Source organism: Podarcis bocagei (assembly GCF_964188305.1).
Source record: "Podarcis bocagei genome assembly, chromosome: 4".
NCBI lineage: Eukaryota > Metazoa > Chordata > Lepidosauria > Squamata > Lacertidae > Podarcis > Podarcis bocagei.
In genome coordinates this window covers 17,217,465-17,236,588 of record NC_138128.1, presented here as the reverse complement: position 1 = coordinate 17,236,588, position 19,124 = coordinate 17,217,465, and the positions used below count along the sequence as shown (strand labels likewise).

General features: G+C 40.6%; 1 protein-coding gene across 13 annotated transcripts in view; it reads right to left on the bottom strand.

The window, feature by feature from the left end:
* The window catches only part of MECOM (MDS1 and EVI1 complex locus), a 468,901-nt gene that overhangs the window by 250,297 nt on the left and 199,480 nt on the right, over positions 1 to 19,124 (bottom strand). For all 13 annotated transcript variants that reach the window (XM_081189989.1, XM_081189979.1, XM_081189992.1 and 10 more), the window contains exon 2: positions 2,869 to 3,206. In XM_081189989.1, coding sequence (XP_081046115.1) covers positions 2,869 to 3,206 — 338 coding nt within the window. The remainder of the gene's footprint in view (positions 1 to 2,868; positions 3,207 to 19,124) is intronic.

The window sequence follows — 19,124 nt, the reverse complement described above, 5'->3', positions numbered from 1 at the left end:
GACCCATATGTTTACAAATATTACTCTTATATGTTATTAAAAGTTTGCTTTTAAAAGTATGGCTGTTTTTGTATGTTGGGGGGGGGTTGCTACATTTTAATCCTGGGTGCTTAGTTGAAATCTGTAGATATAAAATATTGAGTACACCCAAACATAAATTGTTAGGGCCAAATTCAACTAAATAATTGCAGCAGCGCAATGAGTCCCACTAGCGCATCAGGGCTTTTTCATCCTGCCCCTCCCCCTGCATACCCCACCTGCATACGCATCCCCAGTTCAGTGCATGAGGGGAAGGGACACTGTTCTGTCTGACAAGCATACATTTTTGTACTGATGGAACAACTGTAATAATGCAATACTGGATTCCTTCCTTAGTAGAGATAACAATGCAAACTATAATTTCCTTCCACCTTTAGCAACAAGATGGAGGGTGTGGCTATATTTATTATGTGCTCTTAAAGAGGCTATATAAATGGCTCTTACAATATTTTTGTTAAGATCACATCAGAGCAATGTTGACTAGAGGTCTCAGTTTCAACATGCCATTTTATTTGCACAGATAGACACATTCTATCTCATCTACCTTGTACCTTGTTTCCAGGAAATCAGCAAGATTCTATGAAAAGCCCTCATGAACTACAAGGTGATATATTTGAGAAGGCATGACCATACTCCCACATAATAAGCAGAATCAAAGCATAAAGTGATAAAGAGCCACCTTGTGGCTTTTCTGCATATACAAGAGAGGTGAGAAAAGAGTAAGACTAGATTTATTTTTAATATGACATATTTTTAAAAAAGAAATGGGAGCCAGAGAAGTTGAACAGTGCCTGGGCATTCCCACTGGATGAATATAATGCTTGCATGCTTTGCAGCCACAGATAGGAATGAAACTCTGTGTGGGGAAAAACCCACACAGGACTCAAGACTGGATAAAAGACAGGCCGCAACTTTATTGGGTTCAGGTTCGCAGTAGCAAGGCAAGGCATGGCAGGCAGGCAGGCATGGCTCATGTTTCTGACAATTCACATGCTATTTGAGTGAGTGGGTCACCTGCTGGGGAAATGTTGGAAGTTGGAAGGCAACTGCTGTGACAATTTGAACCAGTCCTGTGAGTGCCACCCAAACATCCTGGGATGTGGCAATGGCGGTAAACCTTGAGGTAAACTGATCTATGCCTTTGCTGAGATAGCAGGGAGCCCACACAGCTGTCCTCTTAACTAAGGATCTTGCCTGATGCTCCAGCATCAGATGCAGAATGCAGCAAAATGAAATAAATCTGCAGTATGAACCAGACAGAATAAGTAAATGATGGGTTGCTGTGAGGAAGTCAAAAGTCCCAGGAATAGAAAAGCCAGAATATAATGGTCCTGTCCATGGAAGACCTGCCTTATACATGCATGGACGAGTGAAGATAATAGATTCAGGTAGGTAGCCATGTTGGTCTGACGCAGTCAAAATAAATTTTGTTTCTGGGTATAAGCTTTCGTATCTGAAGAAGTGTGCATGCACACAAAGCTTATACCCAGAACAAACTTAGTTGGTCTCTAAGGTGCTACTGGACAATTTTTTAATTTTTTAATTTATTTTGAGTAGGGATAACGTCTTCTTCTCACTTGATCAGGCTGAAAGATACTCCTCTCCCAAGCCATAATGAGTAACTTGCCAAGCTACTGCAAGGTAAAGCTGCCTGGTCAGCTGGTCACTCAGTATACCATGCTCCTTCCACACCCACAGCTGACTAAGTGAAGCAGCTGACTAAGGCAGCTGATTTTGGTGGGAATGACAAAGGAAGAAAACTGTTGCTTATTGCTTTATTTCTACTGTCAATGAGCTTGTGAGATTTTCTGTCTCAGGTTAGGTGTTAAACTTAACCAGGCAGCATTTGAGTTAATTCATAGAGGGTGCAATTTGTTGCTCTGCCTCAGGTGGCTAAATATCTTTGACTGGACTTGCCCCAGTAACAATGGGAACTCTCAATTACAGGTGGTAAAATTTGAATGTGGAAATCTAAAGGACTTTTCTATCTCAAGATCCTCTAGGAGGCACATATTTCTCTGATTTTGGGGGGGGGGGATAATAAATGGCCTGATGCTGTCAGGCAAGGAAGAGAGCAGGCCTGGCTCACTGTTGTCTAAGGCCAGACATAATGTGTTGGTAAATGAACCTGGTCCACAAGGAATTGAGGGAATAGGGCAAGGTGGTCATGATATATGAGAAGCTATGAGAATTAGAAGAAACCAAAGGGCATTCTGTTAGGGCTTGACAAGCCACAGGACTCAGAAAGAAGGAGAAGGAAGAATTACCACGACCTAAATTTCCAGGATGACACGCTCATGTACTATTTTAATGGATGGCCTGTGATACTATATACTATAAACAGCATTGCAAACATCATAGTTCTACAAGATGGCTCTCAGGGTACAAAAAGCAAAATCTGCATTCTGGTAATTTTCAAAAAAAATTACACCATTTTAATGGAAGGTTATGTTTTCATATTATGTGGCATATTCAAAACATCACCAAAAGCCAACAAAGGGGGGGGGGGATCCACAAACCATCAAAGCAAGTTCAGGTAATGATTGCCTTTTCCTACTTCTCACCATTCATCTTAATGAAGGCATTTGAAATTGCAAAGCCAGGGTGGATTGATGTAGGAGGAAATGTGAGCAATTCACAGTCTCATCTCTACCTAAATGTGTTCTGTTCTATAACAACCCAGAATTATAAGACCCAATATTATCAATCCTTAGATACACCAAAAATGTTATTTCAAAAATATCTGCACTTATCCATTAGGAATCCTGCCTTTATTAAAGGAAACAGATTATCACTGAATATAACACAATAACATATACATTTTCCTACCTCCCATCCATTGCCAGGATCTTTCAGACTTGGGCTATGTTCTCCTACATATGGTCCAAATCTTTCACCCACTTCAATCTTCCTTTTGGTCCATATCCCTAATCCGGCTCCAGGAATATTTGATTCTCGAAGCTCAAACTCTGATGGAATTGGTATGTCATCAGGAATGTATATTGGAGCTTTGTAAGGAGATCCTTCCTTTGGTGTGAAGGCTTCACTTGATGTTGCTGGAGATGATTGTTCGTGAATACTGAGTGACAAAGTGCTTGGTTCTCCATCATTTTCAGATGTTTCTTCCAAAGGAATCTCAGGGAAGCTTTCATATACACACTCATTATCTGAAAAGGATTCCAAACATGAAGGGCAAGATGAGTGAATGTGCTTAAACAGTCTTAAGAGCCTATTTAAAATCAATCAAAGAAGGGGGCAGGCAGACCTTTCTTATTCCATAGTTTAGGCATCACAACTGAAAAGGCCCTTTTCTCTTGTCCTTACCAGTCATGCTTTAGTTGGCAAAGGGACAAACACCATAGTCTTGGGCCTTTGAGGGTCAAAGCCAGCAACTGGAATTGAGCCTTTGAACCAAACCGGAAGCCAATCTGCCAAAAGCAGATACAAATCTGGCTACAGTATTCTCAACCAACTGTAGTTTCTAGATTGGGCTGCCCCTGATGACAATGTAGCAGGAATTACAGTATCCAACCTAGAAATGAATGAAGGCATGAATGACAAGGGCTTCATACGATTTCTCTAGAAAAGAGCATATATAGCAAATCACATAAGGGTACTCCAGCCCTGTCAGGAATTTCAAAGGGAAATATAGAAAGTGACCATTAGCAGCACCCAAAACTAATTTCAGATAATTTAACAGCAGAAAATAGCTATGGAACTTATTAGAAATAATTTAATATAAACTATTTGTGTTAGGATTGAACTGCACGTTATGTCAGTAGCATGGAAGCTATCTGAAACAAAACTTTGTGTGATGGCTTTCCCATGTGACAGTCATAGCATATAGTATGGCTTGCTATATGGATCACCCAAGCCTGGAAAGAGTGCTCATACCACGACTTGCAGTGTCAACAAATGTGTGATATGGCACTCTATGAGATCCAACCACCCTGTAGAGCAACTGTAGCAAAACCATGTTTCTGGAAGCCTCCACACTGCTGTCATGACCACCTCTAAGAACTAATCTGCTGGATCGGAGCAAAGGTCTGTCTCATCTAGCATTCTCTTTCTGCCAGCAACTCTTGGCTGTCAGTCACCCTGGCACATGGTTATTTGGAGCTATGTTGACTAATATGGACGTTCAATTTAGTTATCATGGTTGGCAGGCTAGATCACTCTTTAATGGACTTGTCAAATCCTTAAAACACACACACACACACCTTATATAAGCTAGCAGCCACCACAGTACCTTGTGGCAGTAAATTCATGTTAGTTATGGTGTGGTATAAAGCTTCCCTTTGTCTGTCTTGAACCTATTGCCAATTAATTTCACTTGGTGACCCCGAGTTCTAGTATTATGAGAGGTGACCACTGAAGCAGAATTGGGATATTTATTTATATTTATTTTTCACCTTGCCATAAGAGATCAGGGCAGCTTACAATAGTTTATTTTCTCATTGCATGTCTGAGAGATAGTGATTTGCCCACTTTTTCGTAGCTACGGCCTCGGTCCAGTATACCTGAAGGAGCATCTCCACCCCCATCGTTCTGCCCGGACGCTGAGGTCCAGCGCCGAGGGCCTTCTGGCGGTTCCCTCATTGCGAGAAGCAAAGCTACAGGGAACCAGGCAGAGGGCCTTCTCGGTAGTGGCGCCCGCCCTGTGGAACGCCCTCCCACGAGATGTCAAAGCGATAAACAACTACCTGACATTCAGAAGACATTTTAGGCAGCCCTGTTCAGGGAAGTTTTTAACTGTGATATTTTACTGTATTTTTGGTTTCTATGGAAGCCGCCCAGAGTGGCTGGGGAGGCCCAGCCAGATGGGCGGGGTATAAATAATATATTATTATTATTATTATTATTATTATTATTATTATTATTATTATTATTATTATTATTATGTTCAGGGTTTTTTAAGTTCAGAGTTAGGTCTGCTGTACACATATAGCACAATGAGATGCATCTAAAGTGGCAGAATGAGCTACACCACTTCAGAAGGGTGCAGGGTGCACTATATATATATACATATTCCCATAGGCTGAAACCACCACAACCAAAATACTTCCTCCCCCCCCCCCACCAAAAAAAAATGCCCCATGCCTTGCAAACAGAAAACTTGCACACCAGGGTGAAATGCTCAGACAAGAGACTTTAGTAGGTGTTGCTGATTTCCTACTTGCAGGGAGTCATTTGTTTTAATGATTTTAAAAGAGAGGGGAACCTTTAGGTCCTGCCTGCAGGCTTCCCATGGGAAGCCACTCTGAGAACAGGATGCTGGACTAGATGAGTCTTTTACCTGATCCAGCAGGGGTCTTGTTCATAAACTCTGGCTTTTTCAGATGGTAGGATCAGGTGGTAACTAATGGAAAATACTCTGCTTGAGAAAGCTATTACCAGCCAGAGTAGACAATACAGGGCTAAATGGACAAAGAGTAGTACAGTGGTACCTCGGGTTAAGTACTTAATTCATTCTGGAGGTCCGCTCTTAACCTGAAACTGTTCTTAACCTGAAGCACCACTTTAGCTAATGGGGCCTCCCACTGCTGCTGTGCCGCCACCGCACGATTTCTGTTCTCATCCTGAAGCAAAGTTTTTAACCCGAGGTACTATTTCTGGGTTAGCGGAGTCTATAACCTGAAGCATCTGTAACCCAAGGTACCACTGTATCTAGTAAAAAGCAACTTTCTCCACTTTATTAATGCAATGCCATGGTGCCAACATATTACGAAGTTAATCATTCCTGGTCCCTGGCCCAGATTCTCCAGAATAAACTGACCCCTTTGATTACAGGCTGCCACCCCTGATTTTCAGGCATGGGGGAAACCAGAGTTAGGCAAGCAAATATGCTTAGTAATCAGATGTCACATTTCTCTCTTATAATTTATTTTAATGGAGGTTTTCTGGTTGGATCTCTCTGCATCTGGCATAAATATGAACATTACAAGTAAACATAACAGTAAAGTAACTGATCAAAAGATCTCCCATCAAAACCCAAACATTCCTTAGTAGCACATTTACAGGGGGGGAAATAGCATCTCCCTTATCAAACTGAACGTATATACCATCACAACCTTTTTTATGAAAACAATACAATTGTCAAGTTGCTAGTGACTTTTGGCAAAATACCTGCAAGAATGTTTCTCAACCAATAATTCATAATGTTTAATTTGATTATAACTGCATTTCTAAACATGTTCCAAATCACCCAGGCTGCACAGGTCAGAGAAAAGTGTACTTTCACACTTTCTGTTAATGAGAGGCTTTCTTTGTTCCCAGAAACCATCCTGTTACGTTCACAAATGGGGCAAGTTCTCATGGGTGCTAAAACTATTTTGCTTCTTGATCTTTCAATCTTTATGAAAACAGATGTTGGGAGGAAAGCATCCTTAATTTCCTCAGCCAACATAATTTATCTCCACATGAAACAAGCCCCAGAAAACCTAAAATTGGGAAGCAAATACACAAACACAATTGTTGCAGTTTTTATTTCCAGGCAGACCTCTTTAAGATCATAAAATTGTCCCTGTTAGGGATTGGGTAATATAATTGCAATGTCTGAGTTGGGGAATAGAATAGATTAGGTAACATGGAAGTTTAGACATTTCCCTTCATTAAACAAAATCCTCATTGCTATTTTGCAATAAAACACGAGCAAGCTTCAAAGGAAACCCTGTAGGAAAGGTTAATTGCTACTAAAAGACCAGGGTAGACACCAGTGTGTGCACATTCTGCACAAATGTGTTATGTTGGCAGGAAAGAATGCACATGACTACGGCTGGGATATTCCTGATGAAGATGATAGAGCAGCTCTGTGCCAAGGCTAATGCCAGAGCTTTAACCTCTGTGGAGCCTGGGGTCAGTTTAAACAGTAACCTAGGCTTCTGTGTGGAATATGAGCAGGGGGGTTGACTTCCTTCCACTTGGACAAATGCTTAACCATTTAGCTGCTTTAGTAGCCTTTTCCATTCCAAAGGCAAAACAAGATTGCAATAGAATGTGTGTGAGAGAGAGTTAGGGAATTTTAAAGCAGCCAGGGCTCCTTAACCTTCAGCGAAAGTAGCTAATAATCCAAATACAGAGATAGGCTTGAAGTTAGTAGCTAAATACAGTGCAACAGAAGTCCAGAGGTGTGTGTATTTAGTAATTCCACAAATGTACTCAGTTAATAATTTTTTTTGCAATGAAGTGCAAAATTCAGCATTTTGAGAATCCTCTCTCTTTTAAGCAAGTTCCAAGCTATTAGGACTGCATGGACAAGTCTGAATGCCTGAAAATGTCCCATATTCTACATTATTTAAAGTGCTTTTCCTACATAAGTAAGAGCGTTACTTTTTTTTAAGTACAGTGGTGCCCCGCAAGACGAATGCCTCGCAAGACGAAAAACTCGCTAGACGAAAGGGTTTTTCGGTTTTGCGTTGCTTCGCTAGACGAATTTCCCTATGGGCTTGCTTCGCAAGACGAAAACGTCTTGCGCTTTTTTCTTAAAGCTGCTTGAAGAGGCGCAGTTGCGACGGACCGTGCTTCGCAAGACGAAAAACATCGCAAGACGAAAAGACTCGCGGAACGAATTATTTTCGTCTTGCGAGGCACCACTGTAATCCCATCATATGGAGCAGCAATGTTACCATCACAAACATTACTACCTTTGAACCTTGGGTCTTGAAACAGCATAAATGGCTGGAATAGTATTATTCCCAAACCTTGTTTTTAAAAGCATTTTCTTCATGATCATGAAAGGGAGAAAAAAATCATATATATAACTGATCTGTAAATTTCCAGTTTTTCCATTTCTGGCCTTGCAGGAGGCATGTTTCCATTTTTCTCTCAGTTCTTTAGAATTCAGCCAAAGCTAAGCAATTTTAAGTAGCAATTATTTCATTGGTTGAAAGTGCATGCTTGAAATCAAAAGGTCTTAAAATTTCTTAAGTTTCATTAGATCATGGATTATTATTTTTTTAACAAAAGCATAGCAGTATTGTTTTAATTTCAGCTGTCCTCCACCAGCGTTAATTAAAAGTGTGACTATTAGAATAAGAGCATAACTACCTAAGAAGAACCCGGCTGGGTCAGGCCAATAGCCCATCTACAGCATCTTGTTCTCACAGTGGCCAACCAGATGCCTCTGGGAAGGACACAAGCAAGGTCTGAGCATGACAATATTGCCCCCTCCTGCAGACCCCAGCACCTTTATTTAGAGGCATACTGCCTCCAATGGTGAAGGTAGAACATAGCCATCAGGGTTAGTGGCTGCTGATAACCTCTCCCCCATGAATTTGTCCAATCCTCATTTAAAGCCCACCAAGTCAGTGGCCTTCACTACCTCTTGTGGGGGCAAATTCAAGAATTTAACTATACACCATAAGAAGTGCTCTCTTTTGTCTGTCCTGAATCTTCCAACATTCAGCTTCATTTGATGTCCCCAAGCGCGAGTGTTGCAAGACCGTTCTCTGTCCACTTCCTCCACACCATGCATAATGTTCTATCATGCCACCTCTTGCTCTCCTTTTCTGTAAACTAAAAAGGCCCAAATGTTGTAACCTTTCCTCACTGGGGTTGCTGCACCCCTTTGATCAATATGGTTGCCCTTTTCAGAAGCTTTTCCAATCCCACAATATCCTTTTTGAGGTGAAGTAACCCAGAGGTGGATTTAAGGGAGTGTGTCTGGTTTGTACTAGGTACAGAGCCTTGGGGAGCTACAGGGGAAGCCACAACTATTGTTTAGAATACAGAAAGAGAGGTGGGGGTACCAAATTTGGGTGTCACACAGGGCACCACTGACATTTGAGACCCCAGGGTCCACCACTATATTAACCAGAACTGTATACAGTATACGTAGAGTGGTCACACCATAGAATTGTGCAGCAATATTATGCTCTTGGCAGTTTTATTTTCAGTTTGTTTCCTAATCATCCCTAGCATGGAATCCGCCTTTTTTTTACAGCTATGGCACATAATAATAATAATAATAATAATAATAATAATAATAATAATAATAATAATTTGTATACCACCCTCCAACTGAAGATCAAAGAGTCATTCACGACATAAAAATACAAAATGAGAGCACAAAATACATAATAAAAAACAATAACAAAAATGAAAACAATCCAATAACACCCCCCAAAACACATTTAAATAGAATGTTGTACAACATTTCCCCCTGGCATCTAAAGAAACATAATGAAGGCGCCAGGCAAGCCTCCCTGGGGAAAGCATTCCACAAACAGGGAGCCACTGCAGAAAAGGCCCATTCTCATTTTGCCCCCCTCCAGACCTCTCATGGAGGAGGCACACAAAGAAGTGCCTCACATGATGATCACAGGGCACGGGTCAGTTCATATGGGGAGAGGCAGCCCCTGAGATATTTCTTTACTGGGCCGTTTGGGTTGAATCAACATCAACATGGTTTGTTTTTTTCATTTTGATCAGAAACCATTAAACAAATTTACTTTTATAGCACAATCCTATGTATATCTACTGAGAAGTAAGTCTAGCTGAGCCCAATGGGCCTTACTCTCAGCTAAGTGTATATAGGATTGCAGTCTTTGATGCCTGACTGAACTCACATATGAATTGCAAATTCTAAGCTTTTTCACCAAAAGGTTATATTTTTGAAATGAAATTTCAAATATGATTAAGGGATAGGTGAACTGTATTCCTAAGAAATCTGTGCAACAAACAAGATCCCCCATATACTGATGAGTTTCACATTATTATATGTTCATGTCAACTGAACCTAATGTAGGTGTGAATGAATCAAGAGCTTGATTATACTTCTGCTACTTGTGCTGAATAGTTGGTTAGACATTCCAGAGGCCCTATGGAATTGTAGAAAACTACTCACCTCATTAATATTATTCAATGTGAGTTATTACCTCCTTCTAGACAGTGTTTGATTTTATTGAGCTATACCAATCCAAATTCTGATAATACTCACTCTGGTGTGCAAGTTGAAAATGTCAATGGAGTTACTTTAAGGTTGACATATATATGTAAGTAAGATTACAATCAGATTTTTGTCATTAGTTGAAATCTATAGTGTTTCTCTTGCCTGTAACAGAGAGGAATATAGGCCACAGAATGTTTAGCATTTCTTTTATCTGTCTATCTTGATGGCAACTTCAGCTTTTACAAAAAGCTTGCTTGCAGCATGGATATTTTGCAACACTATTCTGTTTTCTTTCTTGCTGCTAACCCATTATTGCAGGGGGGAAATCTGCACAAAGAAAACACTGTGCATATCTAGCAGAAGTGGGAGTTCTAGTAAGTGCCAAACCCATAAAATGTTAGAAAGGCAATACAAAACTAACTACTTCTGGATTTATTTCATTTCAGAAAAGAAAGGGGGGGGTTAATAAACAAGTAGGACTTGTGCAACAATGACACTTGACAAATAAGAGGTCCCCTGTTCTTGCTTACTCAAAGAAAAAGAAGGCACACCTTAATAATGTTTAAATAATAATGTACAGGATGCTGGCCTGTTTCATTTTATGAGTAAAATGCCCATCATTGGGTTGAGCACTATGTTTGTGCAGAGGATAATGTGATAATGCAGAGACCTTGGGGCAGTGGGGGGGTACTATTAATTTCATGTCTATCCTGCCTTTATTCTGAGAACCTCAAGGAAGGTCCACAGGCAGTCTCCCATCTAGGTACTAACCATTACCAGATTAGTTCAGCAAGATTGCTGAATTATATGCCATGTCCCAACATGGATCCTACTGTCTTAGAAGTGGAGCATCTTCTGTCCACTCTCAACTGTGTCCGAGTTTAGCTCATTCGCTTTATCCTATAGAATTCAACAAAAGCCAGATCACATATGCAAATCCCCATTTTTTTATTTCCATATCCTGCCCTATATTCTGCTTCTTGATGGGATACTACAGTGGGACAGAATCTTGCACTTGAAAGAACGTGACAAAGAACTAGAGAACAAACTGTAATGTAGTATCTGGATAGAGTCATTCCAGAGTGATACACAGTATTGGATAATTTTGTTTCATGATTCTACCGTAGGGTAGATGTCAGCACTTGAGCATTAGTGAAATATGATATGCATTCACATTCCAACATATTTAAATTTTAGGTAGAATATTTCATAGTCTGAAAAATCAAAGCAACTGTGGAGTCTGAGATAATCAGAAGTTGCTATCAAAAGTGCAGATGTTATCCTCTTGCTTGCTTCGTTATGCAAATTCAAAACTGAATATGAAAGACAGATTGAGGAGTTAGCATGTGAATTCCCTTGGCTACTGGTCTTTGCTTTTTTTGCTTCTAAGTGGTTGTTCAAGTCTTAAATCAGGATACTACTTATAAGGACCATCTACTCCCATATGGACCTGCGGGTGGTGCTGTGGGTTAAACCACAGAGCCTAGAACTTGCTGATCAGAAGGTCAGCGGTTTGAATCCCCGCGACGGGGTGAGCTTCCGTTGCTTGGTCCCAGCTCCTGCCAACCTAGCAGTTCAAAAGCACCTCAAAGTGGAAATAGATAAATAGGTACTCCTCCGGCGGGATGGTAAACGGCGTTTCCGTGCTCTCTAGACACCGTCACAGTGTTCCGTTGCACCAGAAGTGGTTTAGTCATGCTGGCCACATGACCCTGAAAGCTGTCTGTGGACAAACACTGGCTCCCTTGGCCTGAAGCAAGACGAACACCACTCCCCATAGCCGCCTTTGACTGAGCTTAACTGTCCAGGGGTCCTTTGCTTATTTACCTTTTACATGGAGTAAGGTGATCCTGCAGGTGAACTGGCCATAAGCTGTTAAGGGCTTTATATACCAATAGTAACACCTTGAACTTGGCCTGGCAATGCCAAGCATACTGCTAAAACAGGGAGGTCTAGAAGTCTGTAGTGGACTGCCTTGTCGTGTCACCAGTTATGAAGGCTTGCCCTACATCCTGGCTACAGGAATGTCAATGTGGTATTGACTAAGCTGCTGGAATCGTGGAGAGCTGCATTCAAATTCCTGTTCAGCCAACTCACTGAGTGACCTGGAACTGGGTTATTGTGAAGATAAATTGGGGCGAGGGGGGGGGCATGTCTGCCACTTTGAGTCCTTGGAAGATGAGTGAGTTAAAAGTTAATTGGTTAGTAAGCACACAGCATCAGTTAACTCACATATATGTGCACACACTGCATGAGCCAGAAACATACATCTTCCCCTGCATCCACCAGATAAATTAGCTAAAAATTCTAATCTGAATTCCGATATTCACAACCCTCTCTTGTGTAGAATTAATGAATAACACTTGCCATTCTGTTTCTTGAACTGGACTGCTCACATAAGCATTAAAAACGTTAAGAAGCATTAGGAAAAAAACACTATATAAATGCTATACATTATTATTATTATATTATTATTATTATTATTATTATCATCATCATCATCATCATCACCTTATCAGACATGATTTATTTCTATATGCTACTGATATATAGAAAGAGTGTTGACAAAGAGTCACCTCCCTGCCCGCCCAAAAAGCGCTGAGCTACTGAAGAGGCATAATGAACTGTAGGAAAAGTAAAACACTGATAAAACTGAACACTTTGGAGAATGGAATATAAACCCTGATGCATAGCTGGGTGCAGCTGCAGCTTAAGAAAGATCATTTCTATATGAGTAAGTGGTCATTCTCGGCTAGCAGTTAATACCATGTAATAATACGCTAACTGCATGAGAACTCCACATTGTTTCTGGAACATGTCAATATCAGCTTGCACAATAACTAGCAGCATTTGGGACTCTGGATAGTGTCGGCTGTGTCTAATTGAGTAACACTGTCTAAGGCATTTGACGTGCACCAGACACCGTCTCTTAATTAGGGGCCAATATTGAAAGACTCCGGGTCAAATTCTGCTTTTCAATTACATGGGTGCTGTTCTCCTTGATGTCAGCAGGAGCTGCACCTGCACACCCCTGTTTGGGATTAAGTATGCTGCATTCTATATATAAACTATGGTAATTATTGCAGCAACACAAAACTGAATTTATTTGCAGTTTTAAAATCTCATTTTATATATAGCTCTGGTCCAACCAACTTTGGTCAAGGCATTTATACTATCTATACTTCTCCTCTACTAGAACTCAACTGCAATCATAAGCATGAAAAATTATTTGCAGTTAACAGGGTTTGAACTACAGCATTATATCAACCTGGGAGTGCCATTAAAGTTTTGCACTGGTTGATAAAGTCTGCTCAGCAGAATATGTTCTATTTTGACTTCCAGAATCCTCTCTGGGTAACGTACAAAGTGGAACAAAAGGAAGATGAAAAACTTCCTATATGTAGTATAGCATATAGTATATATAGAATAGAATAGAATATATATACTACAGAGTCAACACTGTAAGAAAATCAATGGCCCTACATAGATGAAATAGACTGCAGTAGTAAGTATCTGGTCCACTAATACTGGTGATATTAAAAATAATAACCTCTAGGGCATTATCATCTGCTTGGTTATGACTCATAACATATCAACTATATTGGCTGGATGGGTAATTACTATTCTTTTCAAGAGAAAAAGGAAGGAAGGAAGGAAGGAAGGAAGGAAGGAAGGAGGGACAGAAAGCCAAGGAGAAATGCAGGGGGGGTGGGGGAGAGAGAGAGAGAGCGAGAGCGAGAGCGAGAGCGAGAGAGAGAGAGAGAGAGAGAGAGAGAGAGAGAGAGAGAGATGTTTAAAAAAATGAAAAGAAGAAGAAGAAGAAGAGTTTGGATTTTATATCCCGCCTTTCACTCCCTTTAAGGAGTTTCAAAGTGGCTAACATTCTCCTTTCCCTTCCTCCCCCACAACAAACACTCTGTGAGGTGAGTGGGGCTGAGAGACTTCAGAGAAGTGTGACTGGCCCAAGGTCACCCAGCAGCTGCATGTAGAGGAGCGGAGACGCGAACCCGATCCCCCAGATTACGAGACTACCGCTCTTAACCACTACACAACACTGGTTAGTCCCAAGAGGGAAAAGATGGAAGATAATGGTCTTAGGGCATATTCCAAAGTAACACTTTGTATTTAAACCTTCACATAATAATTTAGTGTCATTAACATATTAATATAGTGCCATGGGAAAGTTATCAAAATTCTAAGATCCAGCTCAGGGATGTGTCTAGGAAAATAATGCATTTATAAAGTTTCCACTTATCTGAACTCAGTGGTTTAAAAATTAAGGGCATCCTAGATTTGCTGAGATCAGCAAGTTATGACATTCCCAGCCAGCGTAAGTCCTCAACCCTAGCTCAGCTGGACATATACCGGTTTAACATCCACGCTCGCCCTGGACTGGCAGCATTTAAACCAACATAAGTCCTAAAAAGCAGGCATTCCATGGGAGTGATGGGGGAACGGCTGAGGTGGTGTGGGGACATACACTGGATCCTAACTCAGTTCAGCATGGTTAAGTGACCTGGGAACATGGAAGAGCTTATGCCAACAACAAGGATGGTGTAAGTCAAACTCTAAATGCTTGTTTCCCCTCTGCCAGGCTTAAACTGGCTCAGTCAGCAGTAGTTCCACTCCTGGATGCACTTTGGATCTGGTGTACTTTAGGCTGGCTTAATTAAAGCCAGCATAAATTATGCTGGCTTCCCATACTTGCTCCCTTAACTGGAATGTAAGAACAATGTAATGTAAAATGTTGATTAAATAAATAGTATATTGAACTGAACAGTCATATCCTGGGCCTTATGAATCGCACACTGAAAAACAGAACTTTCTATTCCACATTCTAGAAATGTATATGTACTGAGTCCTACATTAGTACACTTAGCCATGCACTTCAATGTGTGTGGCAATTATGTGTGTTTTACTCCCACCAATAAAGCAAACTGAGATGTCCACTGCATCTTTTATTTTCTTAAGCATTAATGTAAAGCATCAACTACAGATATTACTAGTATGGTTGTGATTGTGCATACTGTAGTTACCAGTACATATGCAGCCTCCAGGTTTTGCCTCTGGGCTTGTCAGCAGACAAAAGCTCAGGTCTATGTCACAGGTGAGCTCACAAGCTCTTCCGCTTCTGTACAGACAGGCCTCAGATTTCAACCACCGCTGCCCCCAATGATGTACAGTAAACCCAGACAATCTTTAGAACTGACAGCCCAATCCACAAGCCCCTTAAAAACCAAGCATTCTCACTTGAAACAAAATGCAGCTGTATTGAAGTTACCAGGATAAAATCAGCTTAATTCCTAATATTTTGACTTAGCGCAATTGTAGAACAGTCTATAAGTGAATTAAACTTTATCTCACAATATATGTATTTTTAAAACAGCCTAGCCTACTTGAAAACATAAAGTCATTAGTAGACCTTCATCTTTTTAAATTGGGATGTCACAAATTAACGCTGGGAATTACACGTTTTCCTGTTTAAAAGAAAGCTGTAATCACAGATGACTATTCCTCCAAATTACAATAAAGATAGATAACAGAATGAATTATAAAACAAAGGTTAGAGACAGAAACTGAGCATTGTGGCGGTAACGACTTTTAATTGGATTCAGTTTATCACATTTTTCAGAGTACCACAGAAGCAGAAGAAAGGATTAGAATTATTTCCACATTTCACTGTTTGGCATAATGAGAAAACAGAGGGAGGTCCTCATCCCTGATGCGTATGGTGAGCCACAGGAGATGTTTAACATGTCAGGATATAGTAGCGTATGGTCCCGAGACACAAATGCGTAGGCTCCATTATAATGTAGCAAAGTGTAATCAATTGGGGGGGAAATGGCTAGGTCATGAAAATTTGTTAGGCAAGAGCATAATTTCTAAAAGGAAGTTTAACCCCTTAGTGTCATCAGTGACTTGTATATTTAACCTACAGGAACCTTTTGTTTAAAAAAAACCAACAGTAGTGGGGAAAGGTTTTGTTTCCCCCCAAATGATTTATGAATTAATAAAAATTATGGATAATTCTAAGTGACTGTTACTAAAAAGAAAGAGATGTCACCATTTGCATTGGTGGGATGAAATTCTGCAACACCTCATATATAGGGGTTTATCAATTGCAATTTCCTTCTACACAGCTTTGAGGTTCTAGACATCCTGATGTTAAATATTTATGTTTGAACAATATGGTCCTATGCATGTTTATTTAGAAGTAAAACTTGGTGAGATATGCTGACAGATAAGTGTGTTTACGACAGCCACCTAACTACTGCTCCACCAAAAAAACCCTTGGGAGCCTTCATTTTCAAACAATCTTAATACCATGGGTGTAGTCGGGGGGAAGATGCCCCCCAAATTAAAAAAAATCAATAAAAATACATAGCAAACTGAGGTTCTGCCCCTCCTAACAAAAGGCTTGCCCCTTCCTAACATAAATCCCGGCTACACCCATGCTTAATACTATTACAGAAGACAATGGGTATGTGAGATAAGTGAGAAGGTAATGTACCTGGGTAACCTGTGTCTTGGCATGTATTTTCATTTAGTAAGACTCAGAATTAGCATTGGTTTCTACAGCTAAAGAAGAAATACCACCCATTTCCAGCTGGCTAAAGCTTTTCCATGCTACATTACTCCTCCTTTTACAGCTATATTTTAGGATTTGCATATATCAAACTGCCAAGCTCAACATAGTAAATGACCCTTTACTCCATATGCAATTCCAAATCTATGGGCCTGGTTGGAATCTGACTATGGTCTGGATCCTAAGATAACAGAAGGAAATTCATGGAAGGAAATTTCCCCATCTCTTCCCTGTAGCCACTCGCATTCTCCAAAAAGCCTCTCTGGAAAACTGCTGCAGCAATCAATTGATAAGCATTTATTTATTCCCTTGCATTTTATCCTGTATTTCTTCCATCAGGGAACCTAAGGGGAAATGCATGCATGTGGTACCCAGGCAATCACATATCCAGGCACTGACCAGCCGCAGACCTGCCTTCATGTAGGAACCAATCCAGATTCCAACATATCAGCTGAAAATTTCCGTTCTACGTAAGGGAATTTCCGTTATTTAAGGAAAGGAAAGAGATTTCTTACCACAGCCTAACCATAGCCAGCACCCCATTCACTCAACCCAATGTGAGTGAAGAAGTGCGCCTTCCAAGCCGAAGGTTGAGTTTCAGCAACTTTCCCAAATTTCACAATGAATTATGGTTTTTATTATTAAATGAGTTACCCAGTTTCCACCAATATCTATTTAATAGAGAGAGAACCAATATTCTTTCCAGTACCAGGTTATTCATACCATACATTTATTGTCTACATCAGTGGTTCTCAAAGGGTGTGGCATGCCACACTGGTGTAATAGGAGAGGATAGCGAATGTGGCAGGATGATTCAAGGACAATCAAAGAAATATTGAAAGATTTCAGTATGGTGTAATATAGTGCAATATACTATACTATACTATACTATACTATACTATACTATACTATACTATAAATTTTTTTTTAAAATATAACCAAGAACATTGGTTATTCTTCTACAGTTCTACACAACATATTGTTTTGAACAGGGATTTTCAACTCTGATATATATGACAGATCAGAAAAGACAAAGGTTTCTTTGTGAGATGAGAGTTTGTCTCAAATTAGACGTAATATACCGTATTTTTCGCCCCATAGGACACACCGGCCCATAGGACGCATCAAGTTTTTTGGGGGGGAAATAAAGGGGGGGAATTATTCCCCCCCAGGCGCTTGTGGGGCCAGCAGCGGGGAGAAGCGCTCTTCTCCCCACAGCCCGCCTTCAGATCAGGTCCGGGGACAGCGGGAAGACGCGCTGCGCCTCCCCACTGTCCCCAGAGCTTGCGGGGCTGGCGGCGGGGTCTCCCCGCCGTCAGCCTCCAAACCACTTCGGGAGACAGCGGGATGGCGGCGTTCCGCCTCCCTCTGTCCCCCGAACCTTGTGGGGCTGGCGCTGGGGCTCTCCTGAAGCCTGGAGAGTGAGAGGGGTCGGTGCACACTGACCCCTCTCGCTCTCCAGGCTTCAGCGAAAGCCTGCATTCGCCCCATAGGACGCACACACATTTCCCCTTCATTTTTGGAGGGGAAAAAGTGCGTCCTATAGGGCGAAAAATACGGTAAATGAGATTCAGCAAAACAACCTCACATTTCTCATTGAGTTTGTATACATACTTAAGGTACATGTATAAGAGGCTTGTTTATAATTGTATTTTTGGAATGATTCATGTTCCTATGTAGCTGCATTCTTTTATACTTTCTGGATGTTCCATGATCCTATTATGACGTAGTTGTGTTCTATGTTATAAATCAAGCACTGCTAAGAGTTGTTTCTTTTTGTTTCCCAATATCAATTTTTTAAAAATGGTGTGGCATGAGCAAATGTTTATTCTGAAAGTGTGGCCCAGAGAAAAAAGTTTGAGAACCACTGGTCTATATGAACAGCCTTGATTTTCTTCAGAAAACCATTTTTAAAATCCTACCTTCAGAAAAATGATACTTTTGCCATTGTGAAATAAAGTTTCAAATACATGATGAGAGGCAAAAATATCTGGGGAGGTTTTGCACATCCCTGGCATTCATAATGTGCAGACTGAGTGATTAGTGAAGTCAGCAACAAATCCCAATTATGTAGTATGCATTTCATAGCAGGCTGGTGTTCAGATTTTACATCTAAATGGGTACTACTACTAATAATAATAATTAGTGAAGTCAGCAACAATTCCCAATTATGTAGTATGTATTTCATAGCAGGCTGGTGTTCAGATTTTACATCTAAATGGGTACTACTCTCCCCTCGCCCCATTCTAGTGATGGTTTAATCATTTGTGGGTTTGCTCTGTATAGCTTTGTTGGAGACAGAGGCTCTTGTAGAACCATCCAACCAGAAAGTCTTTAATTATGTTATTACACTAATAGACCCTTAATTATATGTGGATGCCAGGATGCAACATCACAGTAAGCCCTTGAAATGCTAATAAAAACATGAGAAACCAATCCAGTAATCAGAAAAAGTATCAAATAATTCACCCTACAATGCCATCAACTTGAAAAGAAAAATCAAACCCTGGCAAGAATATTTTCCACCATTTATTTTGCGTGGGAAATTCCAAGCCTTACTTCCCCCACTGGCTACTTGTCAGCCGCCAACCATCATCAAATTTCTCCAAG